Source organism: Tachypleus tridentatus, chromosome 12, assembly GCF_004210375.1.
Source record: "Tachypleus tridentatus isolate NWPU-2018 chromosome 12, ASM421037v1, whole genome shotgun sequence".
In the NCBI taxonomy this organism is placed as follows: Eukaryota; Metazoa; Arthropoda; class Merostomata; order Xiphosura; family Limulidae; genus Tachypleus; species Tachypleus tridentatus.
Window position 1 is genome coordinate 57,514,639 of NC_134836.1, and position 16,095 is coordinate 57,530,733.

Genomic DNA, 16,095 nt, shown 5'->3' on the forward strand with positions numbered 1-16,095 from the left:
TTATTCTACTGACAAAATGAAAACTGACAGGCATTGACATTTACCATATCATTAAAGACAATGAAGAACGACAAAGTGGACGAACCACGACACGTGATAGTCCAAAACTAAAATATATATTATTCTGGCAATTAAAAAATAAAAGATAGAAAAAAATGGAACCAAGGAAGCACATTTAACTTTCGCAGACATAGCATGAGCTGGTGAGTAGGACGCTCAACCCCGTAATCTGAAGGTCGAGGATTTGAATCCCCGTCACCTGGTGTTACTAATATTTATAACTCCAGACTAGTACACTTTGTTACTAAGCCTTCTATTGAACCACATTTTGTACAACAAACGTTTAATTCGTGTTGCTTCATACGACTCAGTTTACTATGTCAACACCGTGAGGATAGTTTAGCTTTGTTATTATATCCTTATATTTTCGTTGTTTTATTTATATATACTTATAGATATAACGAGAGAAAGTGAAAGTGTTGTATCCAGTCACTATATAATCCAAAAGATAGTGTAATATTACAGTGATTTTAATAAACAGTCACTTAGTGTTTACACACAAAAAAGTACAAAATATATATTTGTTTTTTTTTTTTTTTGATTTGTTTGGTTTCTTTTGAATTTCGCGCAAAGCTACACGAGGGCTATCTGTACTTGCCGTCCCTAATTTAGCAATGTAAGACGAGAGGGAAGGCAGCTAGCCATCATCACTCACCGCCAACTCTTGGGTTACACTTTTACCAACGAATAGTGAGATTGACCGTCACATTATAACGTCTCCACGACTGAAAGGGCGAGTATGTTTGGTGTGACGGGAATTCGAAACCACGATCCTCGGATTAAAAGTCGAGTGTCTTAAACCACCTGGCCATGCAGGGGCCTATAGCTTTGAAATTTCGTTATCTGTGTTTTTAGGTTGCTTCATTGTTTCTTCTTCGGCAATATATATAACATTTAAGTCATGCTGTAACTTTATTTACTACTGACTAAAATTGGTAATATAAAAATCACAAACGAGTGACTAGAAACAGAATAGATTTGGGTTAATCCTATTTATATCAACAAGAGTAAGTTGGAATGATTTTAACATATATATACTAAATAGGTACTCTTAGATCTATACCCTAGACTACTTTGCTACTGAATGAATTAGAATATTGACACGAAGTAAATAAAAAGACAAATAAAATGTAGACGTGAGTTAAAATCTTAGTGACACAGTCTTAGGCCTATATTTCAAAAATATGTACGTCAATAACCAGTGAATCTAATGTGAACTCGTAACCAAAATATTTACTGATAGAGTTATTATACATAAAACAGCAATCATACTGAACTAACGAGGAACACCTAAAACACGAACATCGATAACTAGTGAATTTTATCACTTATATAAATTCAAAATCTATAGAAATCATTGTGCAAGTAAGTAAAAATCACAACACTATAAGCTACAGTTAATATATATATATATATATATATCAGAATTACATTTTACTGCAAGTTTTATTGATGTTACAATAGGTTGTTTTAAAGCAGGATTTTCAGAACGACATGAAAACGTTTTCCCATCATGCTCTCGGCTTGGTTTAAATGTCCACTTAAGGACAGCGTTGGTTCTTTTGTTATCACCTAACTGTTGTGTGGTGAGTTCGATACCTTCAGTCACCACGTTATCCTCTTCATCCAGCCACGACAACTGAGGAAAAAAAAATGTTTCACGAGAGTTAGTTATAAAGTAAAATATCAAAATAAGAAACTGTCACATTATTACTGTATGTTAAAATATGTTTTCTTTCGTTGTTTTATAGGGTTGATACAAGAACATGGATTCGAATTTGGAGCTTTTTTTAGCTTCGCAAAAAAGACAATGAAAAATAATTGTATTCATTAATAAAGGAAATCTCAGCACTTTAAGATTTGTGTTTAGACTGAATGATTATACTTTGTAAGCCTAGTTTCTAATGATTTTCATTACAATAAAGATTATCTTATTATTTTGTGCTTTGAAGTGAGTCATAGTAATTTTGGTAGCTGCCAACATAATGAAGATGCAGCCATGAGATTAAATAATATTTCAATATGAAGTAGACAGCCATGAGATTAAATAACATTTCAATGTGAAGTGGACAACCATAAGGTTAAGTAACATTTCAATGTGAAGTGGACAGCCATAAGGTTAAGTAACATTTCAATGTGAAGTGGACAACCATAAGGTTAAGTAACATTTCAATGTGAAGTGGACAACCATAAGGTTAAGTAACATTTCAATGTGAAGTGGACAGCCATAAGGTTAAGTAACATATCAATTTGAAGTGGACAACCATAAGGTTAAGTACCATTTCAATGTGAAGTGGACAACCATAAGGTTAAGTAATATTTCAATATGAAGTGGACAACCATAAGGTTAAGTAACATATCAATGTGAAGTGGACAGCCATGAGATTAAATAACATTTCAATATGAAGTGGACAGCCATAAGGTTAAGTAACATTTCAATGTGAAGTGGACAGCCATAAGGTTAAGTAATATTTCAATATGAAGTAGACAGCCATGAGATTAAATAACATTTCAATGTGAAGTGGACAGCCATAAGGTTAAGTACCATTTCAATGTGAAGTGGACAACCATAAGGTTAAGTACCATTTCAATGTGAAGTGGACAACCATAAGGTTAAGTACCATTTCAATGTGAAGTGGACAACCATAAGGTTAAGTAACATTTCAATGTGAAGTGGACAACCATAAGGTTAAGTAACATTTCAATGTGAAGTGGACAACCATAAGGTTAAGTAACATTTCAATGTGAAGTGGACAACCATAAGGTTAAGTAACATATCAATTTGAAGTGGACAACCATAAGGTTAAGTACCATTTCAATGTGAAGTGGACAACCATAAGGTTAAGTAATATTTCAATATGAAGTGGACAACCATAAGGTTAAGTAACATATCAATGTGAAGTGGACAGCCATGAGATTAAATAACATTTCAATATGAAGTGGACAGCCATAAGGTTAAGTAACATTTCGATGTGAAGTGGACAGCCATAAGGTTAAGTAATATTTCAATATGAAGTAGACAGCCATGAGATTAAATAACATTTCAATGTGAAGTGGACAGCCATAAGGTTAAGTAACATTTCAATGTGAAGTGGACAACCATAAGGTTAAGTAACATTTCAATGTGAAGTGGACAACCATAAGGTTAAGTAACATTTCAATGTGAAGTGGACAACCATAAGGTTAAGTAACATTTCAATGTGAAGTGGACAGCCATAAGGTTAAGTAAAATTTCAATGTGAAGTGGTCCAACGAGGATGAAATAAACATTTGAACAAGAATAACCTTCTTCTGAGTTCTTCAACCCAAAAAGAAACCAGTTTTGAAAAACCAGAATCACTTTTCTTGCCCGTCATTGTGGATTAACATTTATAATAATAAATACAATAACCCAAAGCATAGTAAAAAGACAAACATTTACATTATCATAATATAAATAATAATATATAACATTATCTGAGCGTCATACACAAATACGTGAAATCTACATCAGTGTAGATAATGGCAGTTTGAAAGAGTTCTGCATTCCAATAAAACAGTTGTCATCCAATCACGAAATGTAAAAACCTTCTAAACTGTGTTTTTAGTATCTACAAAACATCAGTATTACACTATTAACCATGTGAACATACATATATCACAGTTTAAAACATTAATATTACACTATTAACCATGTGAACATACATACATCATAGTTTAAAACATTAATATTACACTATTAACCATGTGAACATACATACATCATAGTTTAAAACATTAATATTACACTATTAACCATGTGAACATACATACATCATAGTTTAAAACATTAATATTACACTATTAACCATGTTAACATACATATATCGCAGTTTAAAACATCAATATTACATTATTAACCATGTGAACATACATATATCGCAGTTTAAAACATTAATATTACACTATTAACCATGTGAACATACATATATCGCAGTTTAAAACATTAATATTACACTATTAACCATGTGAACATAAATATATCACAGTTTAAAACATCAATATTACATTATTAACCATGTGAACATACATATATCGCAGTTTAAAACATCAATATTACACTATTAACCATGTGAACATAAATATATCACAGTTTAAAACATCAATATTACACTATTAACCATGTGAACATACATATATCGCAGTTTAAAACATCAATATTACACTATTAACCATGTGAACATACATATATCGCAGTTTAAAACATCAATATTACATTATTAACCATGTGAACATAAATATATCACAGTTTAAAACATCAATATTACATTATTAACCATGTTGAACATCACAGTTTAAAACATCAATATTACATTATTAACCAACACAGTTTAAAACATTAATATTACACTATTAACCATGTGAACATACATATATCGCAGTTTAAAACACATTAATATTATCACATTATTAACCATGTGAACATAAATATATCACAGTTTAAAACATTAATATTACACTATTAACCATGTGAACATACATATATCGCAGTTTAAAACATTAATATTACACTATTAACCATGTGAACATAAATAATATTACATTATTAACCATGTGAACATACATATATCGCAGTTTAAAACATCAATATTACACTATTAACCATGTGAACATACATATATCGCAGTTTAAAACATCAATATTACACTATTAACCATGTGAACATACATATATCGCAGTTTAAAACATCAATATTACACTATTAACCATGTTAACATACATATATCGCAGTTTAAAACATCAATATTACATTATTAACCATGTGAACACATTAATATTACACTATTAACCATGTGAACATAAATATATCACAGTTTAAAACATCAATATTACACTATTAACCATGTGAACATACATACATCATAGTTTAAAACATCAATATTAAACTATTAACCATGTGATCGTACATATAACAAAGTGCTAAATATTATACGACTGACTTGCCTAATGGAGGTCACTTCATGCTTGAATTGTCTGGACTTTTCCTACTAAGTGTCCACTAACACAGTTATCTTAGCCATGTGGTTAAAACTACTGAAACAAGCTAGGTAGAAAACAGTGTAGCTCTCACTGCAGAATAAATAGTTTAAACTGCCTTGACTGTTTTGTTAATTATAACCCTGGCCGGAAAAATCAATCCAGGTCAATACATACCTCGTTTACGCTATCCATATGACAGTTATAAAAAAGTTGAGTTTGTAATGGTTGTAAGTTTGTTTCAATTGATTCTTCAAAGACTCATTATAGGTAGACTTACGATCAATCAAAAACACAAAGTAACAAAGAATTCGAATTTAACACATTTATGTATTAACGTTTTAGTGTTTTTTTATTTGAAACATTATTTCTGACGATAACAGCTATGTATATTTTCATATTTGGATCTGGAATTGTTTGCTAACATCTAATAATCGCTACCTAAATGTTTAACAATTCGGTTAATGTTGATAAAACGTTATTTGTAAATTATAAAGCAAGGAATCGTTTTGATTTTATCTTTTTCAAAAGATGTCTGAAACATCGATACGTAATTCTTTACAAGAGATATTCTTACCAATTGGAACTTTCACCATGTTCTCACAACACACTTATCTAGAGTACACATACCTCGGCAGTCGGTTTTCCTCCGTTAGATTCACATGTCAGTTCCACTAACATACCAGCAGTAGTTTCCATATAATCTTGTTGAAGTATCCTAGGGGGTTCTGGGGGGACTTCAAAACAAAATGTTAATATTTTATCAAATTCTGAATTGCGTAATTATTTAACTATAAAACATGAGTGTTACAATATGTTGTTATAAGTATTATACCTTTACGTTCGACCACACGAAGATTATTGCACGCTATTTTTGGTTGTTGTTATTTTATGAATAATACAGGGTGTTCGGAAAGTCACTGTGCAGTTTTGTAATCATATGTCCATTCAGTCTATTTCAAGCCAGCAAGTGATAGCGGTGTTTAAAAACAATATAAGAAGGATCCAAGCCTGTATTGATGCCAACGGGGGTCACTTTCAACATTGTTTATAATTTTCATTCATATTTACCTCCTGTATTCTATATTGAAACATGTCTGTTAATAAATATATAAGTGCACAGTGGCTTTCCCAACACCCTGTATATGATTCTCATCACTTAGAGAAAAGTACAATAACGCATTAGTTCTGTATATTACACATATCATACGTATCCACTGTGAAATCCCATAATTCTTAAATTATTGTTTCAATTAAAGTATTTTATCACATCGTAAATGTTCATGGTATTAAATTAAACAACAACTAACATCAGTTTCCTTTCCTATAATTATAACTCTGGAAACATCAGTGAATAATTAAGAAAACAACTGTTGTTAGCGTGTTAATCTAACCAGATGACAAAATTTGTCTTCATATTGTTTGCTATTTTTTTCTAACAAAACATGTTTGTCATTTGGAGAGATATCATTTATTGGTAGATATAAGGATTATTAGTGAGAATTTTCTACTCCTATCTCAATATAACAAAACAACACACTTTTTGCACATTTTCAGCGAATTTCTAATTAAACCATTTTATTTTTTACACTGGGATTATTATCTGCTTCAAAGGTACACGACATAAGTATTGTTATGATTTTGTGGTTAGATGTAAAATCACCATAAGAATAAGCGTGTTCATGTTCTGAATGTATTCTTCAGAAAGTTTAGTTTTATTATGTGCTTTCACCCATTATGCTTGTGTACTTTAGTTATGTTACCTTTTACGTTTCTAATATATCATAATTTGGTGTTTATTAAGTGATACTATCACGTTTATTCATTGGTATTATTAGATGAGAAAGTTAATTAATATCATAACACATAAACACCGAGTAGAATAAAACTATCACAAACTTAGATCATCTATATTTCTCACACATCTTTCCAATTTTATTCACCACATATTTTCAGATGTAAAACCTCATCATTAATAAAAATAATGGATTTATTACATAAAACACACCTTGTTCGATATATTCGTTGTCGTTTTTAAATTTGCCACGATTTACTGGACTGCATTTTAATGTTAGAAAATGTCTGATTTCCTCCTCTGAGTTTTAAAATAAAACTAACGACTAATTGATGATGAATCTTGCTGTTTTACTATCATAAAACTACATCAGTAGGAGTACAGAACATTAAACTACGTTGTTGACGTAATCTGTTTAAGAGGAAGAATAGCAAATGGTCGTATGTCATTTCTTCAGCTTTCACAGCAAGGTTCGAAGTGCTCATCTCAGTCGGTGACGCTGATAAGAATGGTTATCAAACGTAAGTTACTTAACAGAGACGTCTGTTTAAGAGGATTAACTTTGTTTGGAATTAATTTTCTCGAGCATTTATATTAAAAATCTGGCGTCCGTATCAGATAACAAAGAAGATTTATTTATTGAGCCATTAATAGCCGTAAAGTTCTAATTTTTTTAATAGATGCAAAATTGTTTAGTCGGAAATGTAGTAATCTCTTTATGGATGCAGTACTGTATATGTGGTCATGTCAGAGAGAGAGGGAGAAACATATATATATTATTTATTATTGCAACTTTAATCTCGTAAAAATATGAAATTGAAGTATGAAAATCCTTTTTCATAATACGTGACATATTGTATTCTGTATTGTGAAACGGCCTTATACATAACTGAGACATTTGTAACTTGTGGATATCAAAATGTTTTGTATCGCTATAGAGTTAAGTTACTTTAAGAAGAGTCTCTATTATGAAAGACAAGTTTATAAAATAATTCTTTTTAAAAAGATTAGAGTTTTACAGAACTTTTACGATACAGTCTAATCCTAATAATTTTCATATATCATACATGTTAATTTTATAAAATAATATGTCATATCAAATTAATTTTAATAATATTAACTTGTAACTTTTGAATATAAGACTACAGGATCTCCAGTGGCTTCAGACTCATAATATTACAGTTTTGAAGTCTGAGGTTTAATTCCCAAAGGTGAACACAGATATCTTTGCATGTAAGAACCAACAACAAAAAATTATAAATAACTCTATAAATAGGATAAATCAAAGCTTAAGCATAATTTATCACGTGAAAGAGATTTCTTGTCTGTTAGAAGCAATACTGAACAACCAGTCTTACCATACACCGTGAAGACAGCACTTCGAGATCGAATACCCTTAACCATGTCAGAAGCTCCAACCTGACACTGAAACACTGCGTCATCTTCCAGGCTTACATTTGTAATTTGTAGTGAGAAATCCCCTATAGGAGTGACATTATAAATATATATACGATGGTAATAAAACCATTTACATATTAAATAGTTCGGATAATTTAGAATGTATAAAATAATGTTTATATTTACTCAAGATATATGCTTTATCACACTAGATCTTTGGATCAAAATATGCTATTGTTGCTGAATTTTAGTTATTGTAATATATACTTTAATATTGAAATTAATGGTAAAAATTAATTAGCAATCGTTATTAAACAGCCAGCTAAACTATGTTTATCAAATTATTTCCAGCAAACAAAGTCTGATAGTGTTATTTTATAAAAAATAATTAGTTAATTTTAGTATATACAAATGGTTTGAAAATAATGTGTTGGCACGTAAGTATTTTATGAGATAAAATTGAGTTCAAGCGTTCGAAAGAAAATTATTCCAAAAATAATTTCATTAAACATTAATGCGTTTAAGTAACTGAGATAATAAACGTTTTGTCTCTTTGCAAACATAATTATTTTTTAAAGAATTATAGCCTGTGTTTTAAATAATTATAAGCTGTGGTTTAAAATTGCTAGAGTTATTTCTTCATTATTAATCTTGAATTTTTTTTTACAGTTCCACATATTCACAAAGAAAAGTATATAATATTGTATATTAGATGGTTCAAAAATTTTAGGAGGATTTTAACTCAAGAATGATTGTTTTAAGGGAGAATTATAAATCAAGGTTCGTTGTTTTTTATGAGTATTGTAGATCAAGATTAATTGTTTTGGGAAGAATTGTAAATCATGATTGATTGTTTTTGGGAGGATTACAAATCATGATTGATTGATTTTTAGGAGGATTACAAATCATGACTGATTGATTTTTGGGAGGGTTATAAATCATGATTGATTGATTTTTGGGAGGATTACAACTTATGATTGATTGATTTTTGGGAGGATTATAAATCATGATTGATTGTTTTTTGGAAGGATTACAAATCATGATTGATTGATTTTTGTGAGGATTATAAATCATGATTGATTGTTATAACATTCACCTTCCTCGTCGCTACCGACCATAGAGTATCGAGGAAACCCTGCTAGTGATCTCTCAGAACCAAGTCCAAACCCATCTCTCGTCCACTGTAGAGATCCCTTCTTGTGTAACACTCGACATGGTAGTACAATTGTATCACCTATAATGGCTGTGCGGTCTGCAGGCTGGATAGCAAACGTTTGTTGAACAACATCTGTACACAAAATAAAGTTCATAAATAACATTTGTAGACACAAAATAAAGTTCATAAATAACATTTGTAGACACAAAATAAAGTTCATAAATAACATTTGTAGACACAAAATAAAGGATGTAAATAGCGTCTGTAGATAAAGTGACGGTTATAAATAATACCTGTAGACAAAATAAAGGTTATAAATAACATATATAGATAAAATAAAAATGATAAGTTACAACTGTAGACAAAATAAAGGTTATAAATAACATATATAGATAAAATAAAAATGATAAGTTACAACTGTAGACAAAATAAAGGTTATAAATAACATATATAGATAAAATAAAAATGATAAACACTTTGACAAAATAAAGGTTATAAATAACATAAAGATTAAATGATAAGTTACAACTGTAGACAAAATAAAGGTTATAAATAACATATATAGATAAAATAAAAATGATAAGTTACAACTGTAAACAAATTAAAGGTTATGTATAACATTTGTAGATAAAATAAAGATTACAGATAACACCTTGGACAAAGTAAACGTTATCAATAATATACGCAGAAAAATAAAGGTTATAAATAACATATGCAGAAAAAATAAAGGTTACAAATAACATATGCAGAAAAAATAAAGGTTACAAATAACATATGCAAAAAATGTGCTCATATTGATCGTATTACGTATAATATTTGTGAAAGAAGTTTAAATAAAGCGTTAATCGAGAAAACAACCTACCCCAAAAGTTTGTACTATGTTTTATTAAAGCAATATATAAATAAATGTGTGTCAGTGAGGTTATCATTTCGAACACAAACACTCATTAGGGTTAGGAATTATTAGTTAAGGTCTTTTCGAAGGAAGTTTTTATAAATATTAAAGTATGAAAAACTAGTGAAGTTAAGTTTACTTGGTGACATTAACGTCTGAAAAACTTTCGTATTTAAATGTTTACATACTAAATAGAAACGGTTTCAGTTTATATTTTAATTCGAAACCAAAGTCATAATTTCAACACAAGTTTATTGTAATACGTCTATATCAAGGTTGGGTTTTATTTCTGAAAACAAAAAAAATATATATTTAATCGCATCCGTTTGTCCAAAAGCTAAAATGAAACATCATTATAAAAGTACCTCACGTTTCAATAATTAATGTTAAGTACATAAAAATTTTTAGCAATTGACGAAATCACCAAGTCTTGACCTTACCTGCTGGAGATCCGACAGATAGCGCCATCTGAAAGCATACCAGTAAACCCACTTGAAGTAGAACAAATGGAGAGGAAAACCGGCTTCTTCCATTAGACCCTATGACTCCACCAGCAAAGAACATTGTTGGGAAGTAATCTTCCTTCACTTTAGTATTGTCGGTAGAGTGATATTTTGGCTTGTGAGATACTAAAGAAGTGAACTGTACCTGATGAGATAAAATATGTTTTTGTAATGAAATACAAGGAGTTAGTGTTAGTTTTGACTTGAAATTTGATATTAGTGGTTAATTTAGGATATCGTTCGCTTGATGTCTGACTATTTGTAGCAACAACTTATCCAAACACGTGGAATTTCTCCTAGTTATAGAAAGATTCTCGAAGAGTAAAAAAAGTTTGTACTTAGATATAATAACTGAAACTGTTATAATTATTGATAAAAAAAACTCTGCAGAATAATGCAAAAATTAGCGGAAATTATTTAAAACACATGGCGATCACAATAGCTTCAATTAAAGAAAGACGTGATATATTGGTTGAAATTGACGTAACACATACTGACCATTTCTGTAGCAATTTAAGAAACGTCCTGTAACATATTCAAACCTTTATTGATAAACATTTTAAGACGCAATCATTTTAAATATTACACCGTTTTTATTATCGTTCTGTATTAGTTAACTCTAAGAAAAACAAATACAATAATAATAATACGTTATCGGCAGCTAATGATTAAAAACTAGGCTGAATATAAACAATTTAAATTATGAAACTATTTGAATATATAATAAATTATTGATATAAAAAGACGTTTATTGCGATATATTGACTATGTTTGACTCTCTTGTATCACCACTGTTCGGGTCTACTCATTATCTACCTATAAATAACTCTGCTGTGTAGTTTCAATTGGAAAATACTCAGTCGTAAAACTGTCATGTCTAAAGCACATAACTCCTCCCTGCATGTTTTCATAATGCCTTTCGTGAGTGAAGATAACGGATACTTATGGTTAGTTTGAACAAACTGATTTCAAAACGTCCATAAGCAATACGTCTTGTAGTTTTAGACGTATATACTCGTATGGAGTTGCATCTTTACCGATTTCGTTCTCTACTTGCTTATAGTATGCAATGGTTGAGGAATATTTCTTGAAGACATCTTGGATCAAATCTTAAGGGGGAAATATTTCTCTGTTGTGTTGCGTATTGTCTGTTGCTTGTGGTATGTAGACAATTTCTGCCATTGTGGATTATCACAACTGGGTACGACTGTTGATGGTCCACTTTTTTTGTTTTGTTTTTTTCAATTTCATTGAGTACAAGTTCCAATCTTATAATTTCTAAAAAATAATATTAGGTTAGTTTTCAAACAATAGTTATCTGAGAAGCTAGTTTTATTACAAACAACGACATCTGGTAGCCATTAGAGGCGTTCAGCATAAAAATAACATTTGATGTGTTAGGCCTTAACCACCGAGCTTTCACCAGAAGTCGAGCGTAAGAAATGATGAAAAGTTTTAGTATAATACTTTGTGCATTCATTTATAATGATAACAGGGATGAAAATTACACTGAACGTTGATAGTTGTTTCGTACGGTAAACATGAGAAGAAAAAATTACTGTATATTTTGAAGCTAGACAAAAACATTATACAATCATACTAAATACTAAAATATTATCTTCCAGAGGTAATTTTATAAATACTAGTCTCAAAGTGTTAAATATAGTACTACAAGATTACATTGGTTATTTATTTTTAAAAAAGACGAAATTATTACCTAAATCTGGACAGCTTTAAGACAAAGGGCCTGGCATGGCCAGGTGGGTAGGAAGCCAGACTCATAATCTGAGGATCGCGAAATCGAATCTCCCTCATACCAAACATCCTCGCCCCTTTCAGCCGTCGAGCGTTATAATATGGCCGTGAATTCCACTATTCGTTGGTAAAAGAGTAGCCCTGGACGGCTATCGCAGATAACACTCGTGTAACTTTGCGCGAAATTCAAAATAAACAGCTTTAAGACGAAAAGAATTGTCTAACAATCATAAATAACCATTCTACACTAAATCATTTGAATGGTGAGATAGTATAATAGTATAATATTCGAAAACGAAGTTTAATAGGTAGAACCACGATCAGTGATGTCGAGAAAACCCACTTGTAGAGAAATATATATGTAAAAACGGCTCGTTTGGGCTGAGAAAATATTTTACATAGAGGAGCGAACAACGTTTCGACCTTCTTCGGTCATCGTCAGGTTCACATATATAGAACCACGATTAATGAAACAACATGCTGGTAGCTACATAAAGTAAAGCTTTACTTCATCTATGTAATATATAACGAAAATAAAGAGAAACCGTATTCGTAAATAACTTCCACTGTCGTCTTATTCTTCGTGTATTCACTTTCTGGACCACAGAATCTGTTCAACTTGATTCCAAAATCGTGATAAGATAAAATAATTTTCTAATGGTCATTAAATTAGGATATTATAATTGCTAGTTACTATAACGTATTAACAACACGGCCTAGCGCGTTAAGGCGTGTGCTTCGTAATCTGAGGGTCACAGGTTCGCGCCCGAGTCGCGCCAAATATACTCGCCCTCCCAGCCGTGGGGGAGTTATAATGTGACGGTCAATCCCACTATTCGTTGGTAAAAGAGTAGCCCAAGAGTTGGCGGTGGGTGGTGATGACTAGCTGCCTTCCCTCTAGTCTTACACTGCTAAATTAGGGACGGCTAGCACAGATAGCCCTCGAGTAGCTTTGTGCGAAATTCCAAAACAAATTAACAACACAGAAATGTGTTTTATTTACAATGAAAATAAAACTTGTAAATTCGCTTTAAATGCCTGACTTCGCATCTCTTTCGTTTTCTTATCACTGGCAAAATCGTGTTTGTTCTTGAATTTCACGCAAAGCTACACGAGGGCTATCTGCGCTAGCCGCCTTTAATTTAGCAGTGTAAGACTAGAGAGAAGGCAGCTAGTCATCACCACCCACCGTCAACTCTTGGGCTACACTTTTACCAACGAATAGTGGGATTGACCGTCACATTATAATGCCCCCACGGCTGCGAGGGCGAGCATGTTTGGTGCGACCAGGATTCGGACCCGCGACCCTCACATTAGGAGTCGAACGCCTTAACACGCTTGGCCATGCCGGATCACGCTTATTTAGCAAAACGTTTAAATAAGACGTGCCTCGTAAGACTTAGTGCTGAAAGTTACCATGATGCGTAACTACGACTTAAAAACGTAAATACAGGGGAAAATACAAAATACAGCTGTCTTTTTGTAGCTCTGGAAAATCGATACCAATCTTATCGAACCTTTAAATTTCTTTCATAATGTTATTTTCAAAAAAAAACACACACACTCAGAAAGTTGTAATAATTACTAAAATAATCCATGTTCAATAAAAAAAAATTCAACTTGATTTCATATTATTACCTTAAAGAAAAACGTGTTACTATGTAGGTGAAATTATGGAAATATTATAAAACGTTTAATTCATTTATTATTCAAGACTTTCGTTACTTGTTTCCACCGAATTTCACGCACTAGCAACCCTGCTTAAATATCGGTGAAGCAAGCAACCTTGTGTTACTTCTGATCTGCATAGATAACATTTGTGGCACAACAATGCTCAGAGATCAATAACCAAAGCAGAACAAAACGTTACGTGATTTATCAGCGTATAATGGTAGCTGTCTGATAAATGTATATGGTCTAAAAAGAAGGAAAAATGTGCCTCTAAACTCATTGCTTAAAAGAAACAGAAAACACAAATTCACGTTTTTCGTAAAACGACTAATCGTACGGTTGTTAGTAATGTCCTAAATCCATTAAAAATATTCTATTGTTCTCTAAACTGATAAAATTTGACTAAATTTTCATTTTAGTTTATTTATTCTGCTTCTCTTCATAAAACGGAACCAATTAATTTTTTAATTAACAATGAGGCTTTTGAATAATCGGTATGTCAAAATTAAAACAATTAAAGCAGTGTGAGTCTGTGACAACCACACGAAGACAAATCAAGCTTCCCTATAGCACAGCTCTCTGTGTAGCTTTGTGCTTAATAATAAACAAAGGTTGGCGGTGGGTGGTGATGACTAGCTGCCTTCCCTCTAGTCTTACACTACTAACTTAGGGACGACTAGCGTAGATAGCCCTCGTGTAGCTTTACGCGAAATCAAGTAGGTGTATACTTACGCTAAGCACAAAGTTATATTTGTGACGTCATCAAATGGGTGTATTTAATTATCGTGTAAAATTGTGCCAAATACCTATGACGTCACGTTAACAAGTGCGAAACATTGTTTTTAAATAAAACGTATTTTTTTCTCCTATTTTTCCTGCTTTGTGAATTTTAAAACTTTGTTGAGTGTGGAATACTTGCAACATTTACATTCATTTTAAACTCTTTATAACACAACATACGTATAAAGTGGGGACGACACACAAATGTCAAATACCACAATGTGCTAGCGCAAGATGGCTGCTACTATTACAGTAATACATAAATTCAGATGAAGTTTTCTCCAACAGCCATCATGAGGCTGATATGAAGAACCGTTTAGTTAAACACGCTTCCAATGACCTTCTATTAATTAATCACGTGAAACACTGTAGAAGAACATTAAGAGCTGCTTGGAGTTAAAATGGGTAACAGAAAGAATCCCCATCGACACGACATTTTCCAGTACCTCTTCCTACAAAGTTACCTGACCGTCGTTCGTTGCTTACTGTGTTTTATGTATGTGTTTTATGTATATATATTGAGTTCTTAAACCTCATACAAAACCGTTGGTAAGATAATAAGAAATACTGTAATAATAATAAATTATATTATAAATAAATTGTGTGAAAGTTAGGGTTTTAGTGATATTTATCATAATACTAACTCGTGCTTTTTTTTATAAAGTCCAGGACCAAGAGGAAGACTCCTTTGCGATAGTAAAATCCTTTAACAGACACATTTTAGGTACAAAAGGCATTAACTTGTCCCTCCATTAAGTATAAGATTAAATTGTCAAATACTTCCGGTCGGTAGAAACCAAAATATTAATAGAAAATCCAAATAAGGGGAGGAAACTCTCTCACTGTTTCATCTTCTAAAGCTAATTTTAGCAAAAGGGGGTTCTTAAGACCTATTATGTCCCCTTGGAAGTTAACATATTATGGGAAGGATTATAGTGAGTGATTTGTGGCTGGGGAAGAAAATACAGAAAAAACGAGAGAACTGGTTAAAACCGGTCACGAAAGGTTTATTTAACAAGAGTAGAGCAGTTTATGTGTTCTCTTTTTCGTTTGCTTTGTATTTCGCGAAAAGCCACACGAGGGCTAT

At 31.5% G+C, this 16,095-nt stretch overlaps 1 protein-coding gene across 2 annotated transcripts in view; it reads right to left on the reverse strand.

Annotated features, from left to right (window-relative positions):
* Positions 1-16,095, reverse strand: part of LOC143233374 (irregular chiasm C-roughest protein-like) — a 77,400-nt gene that overhangs the window by 19,630 nt on the left and 41,675 nt on the right. For both annotated transcript variants that reach the window (XM_076469559.1, XM_076469558.1), the window contains exons 2-6: positions 10,740-10,947; positions 9,345-9,536; positions 8,209-8,331; positions 5,686-5,792; positions 1,492-1,699 (exon numbers count right to left, since the gene is read on the reverse strand). In XM_076469559.1, the coding sequence (XP_076325674.1) occupies positions 1,492-1,699; positions 5,686-5,792; positions 8,209-8,331; positions 9,345-9,536; positions 10,740-10,863 (754 nt within the window). In that variant the 5' untranslated portion in view covers positions 10,864-10,947. The remainder of the gene's footprint in view (positions 1-1,491; positions 1,700-5,685; positions 5,793-8,208; positions 8,332-9,344; positions 9,537-10,739; positions 10,948-16,095) is intronic.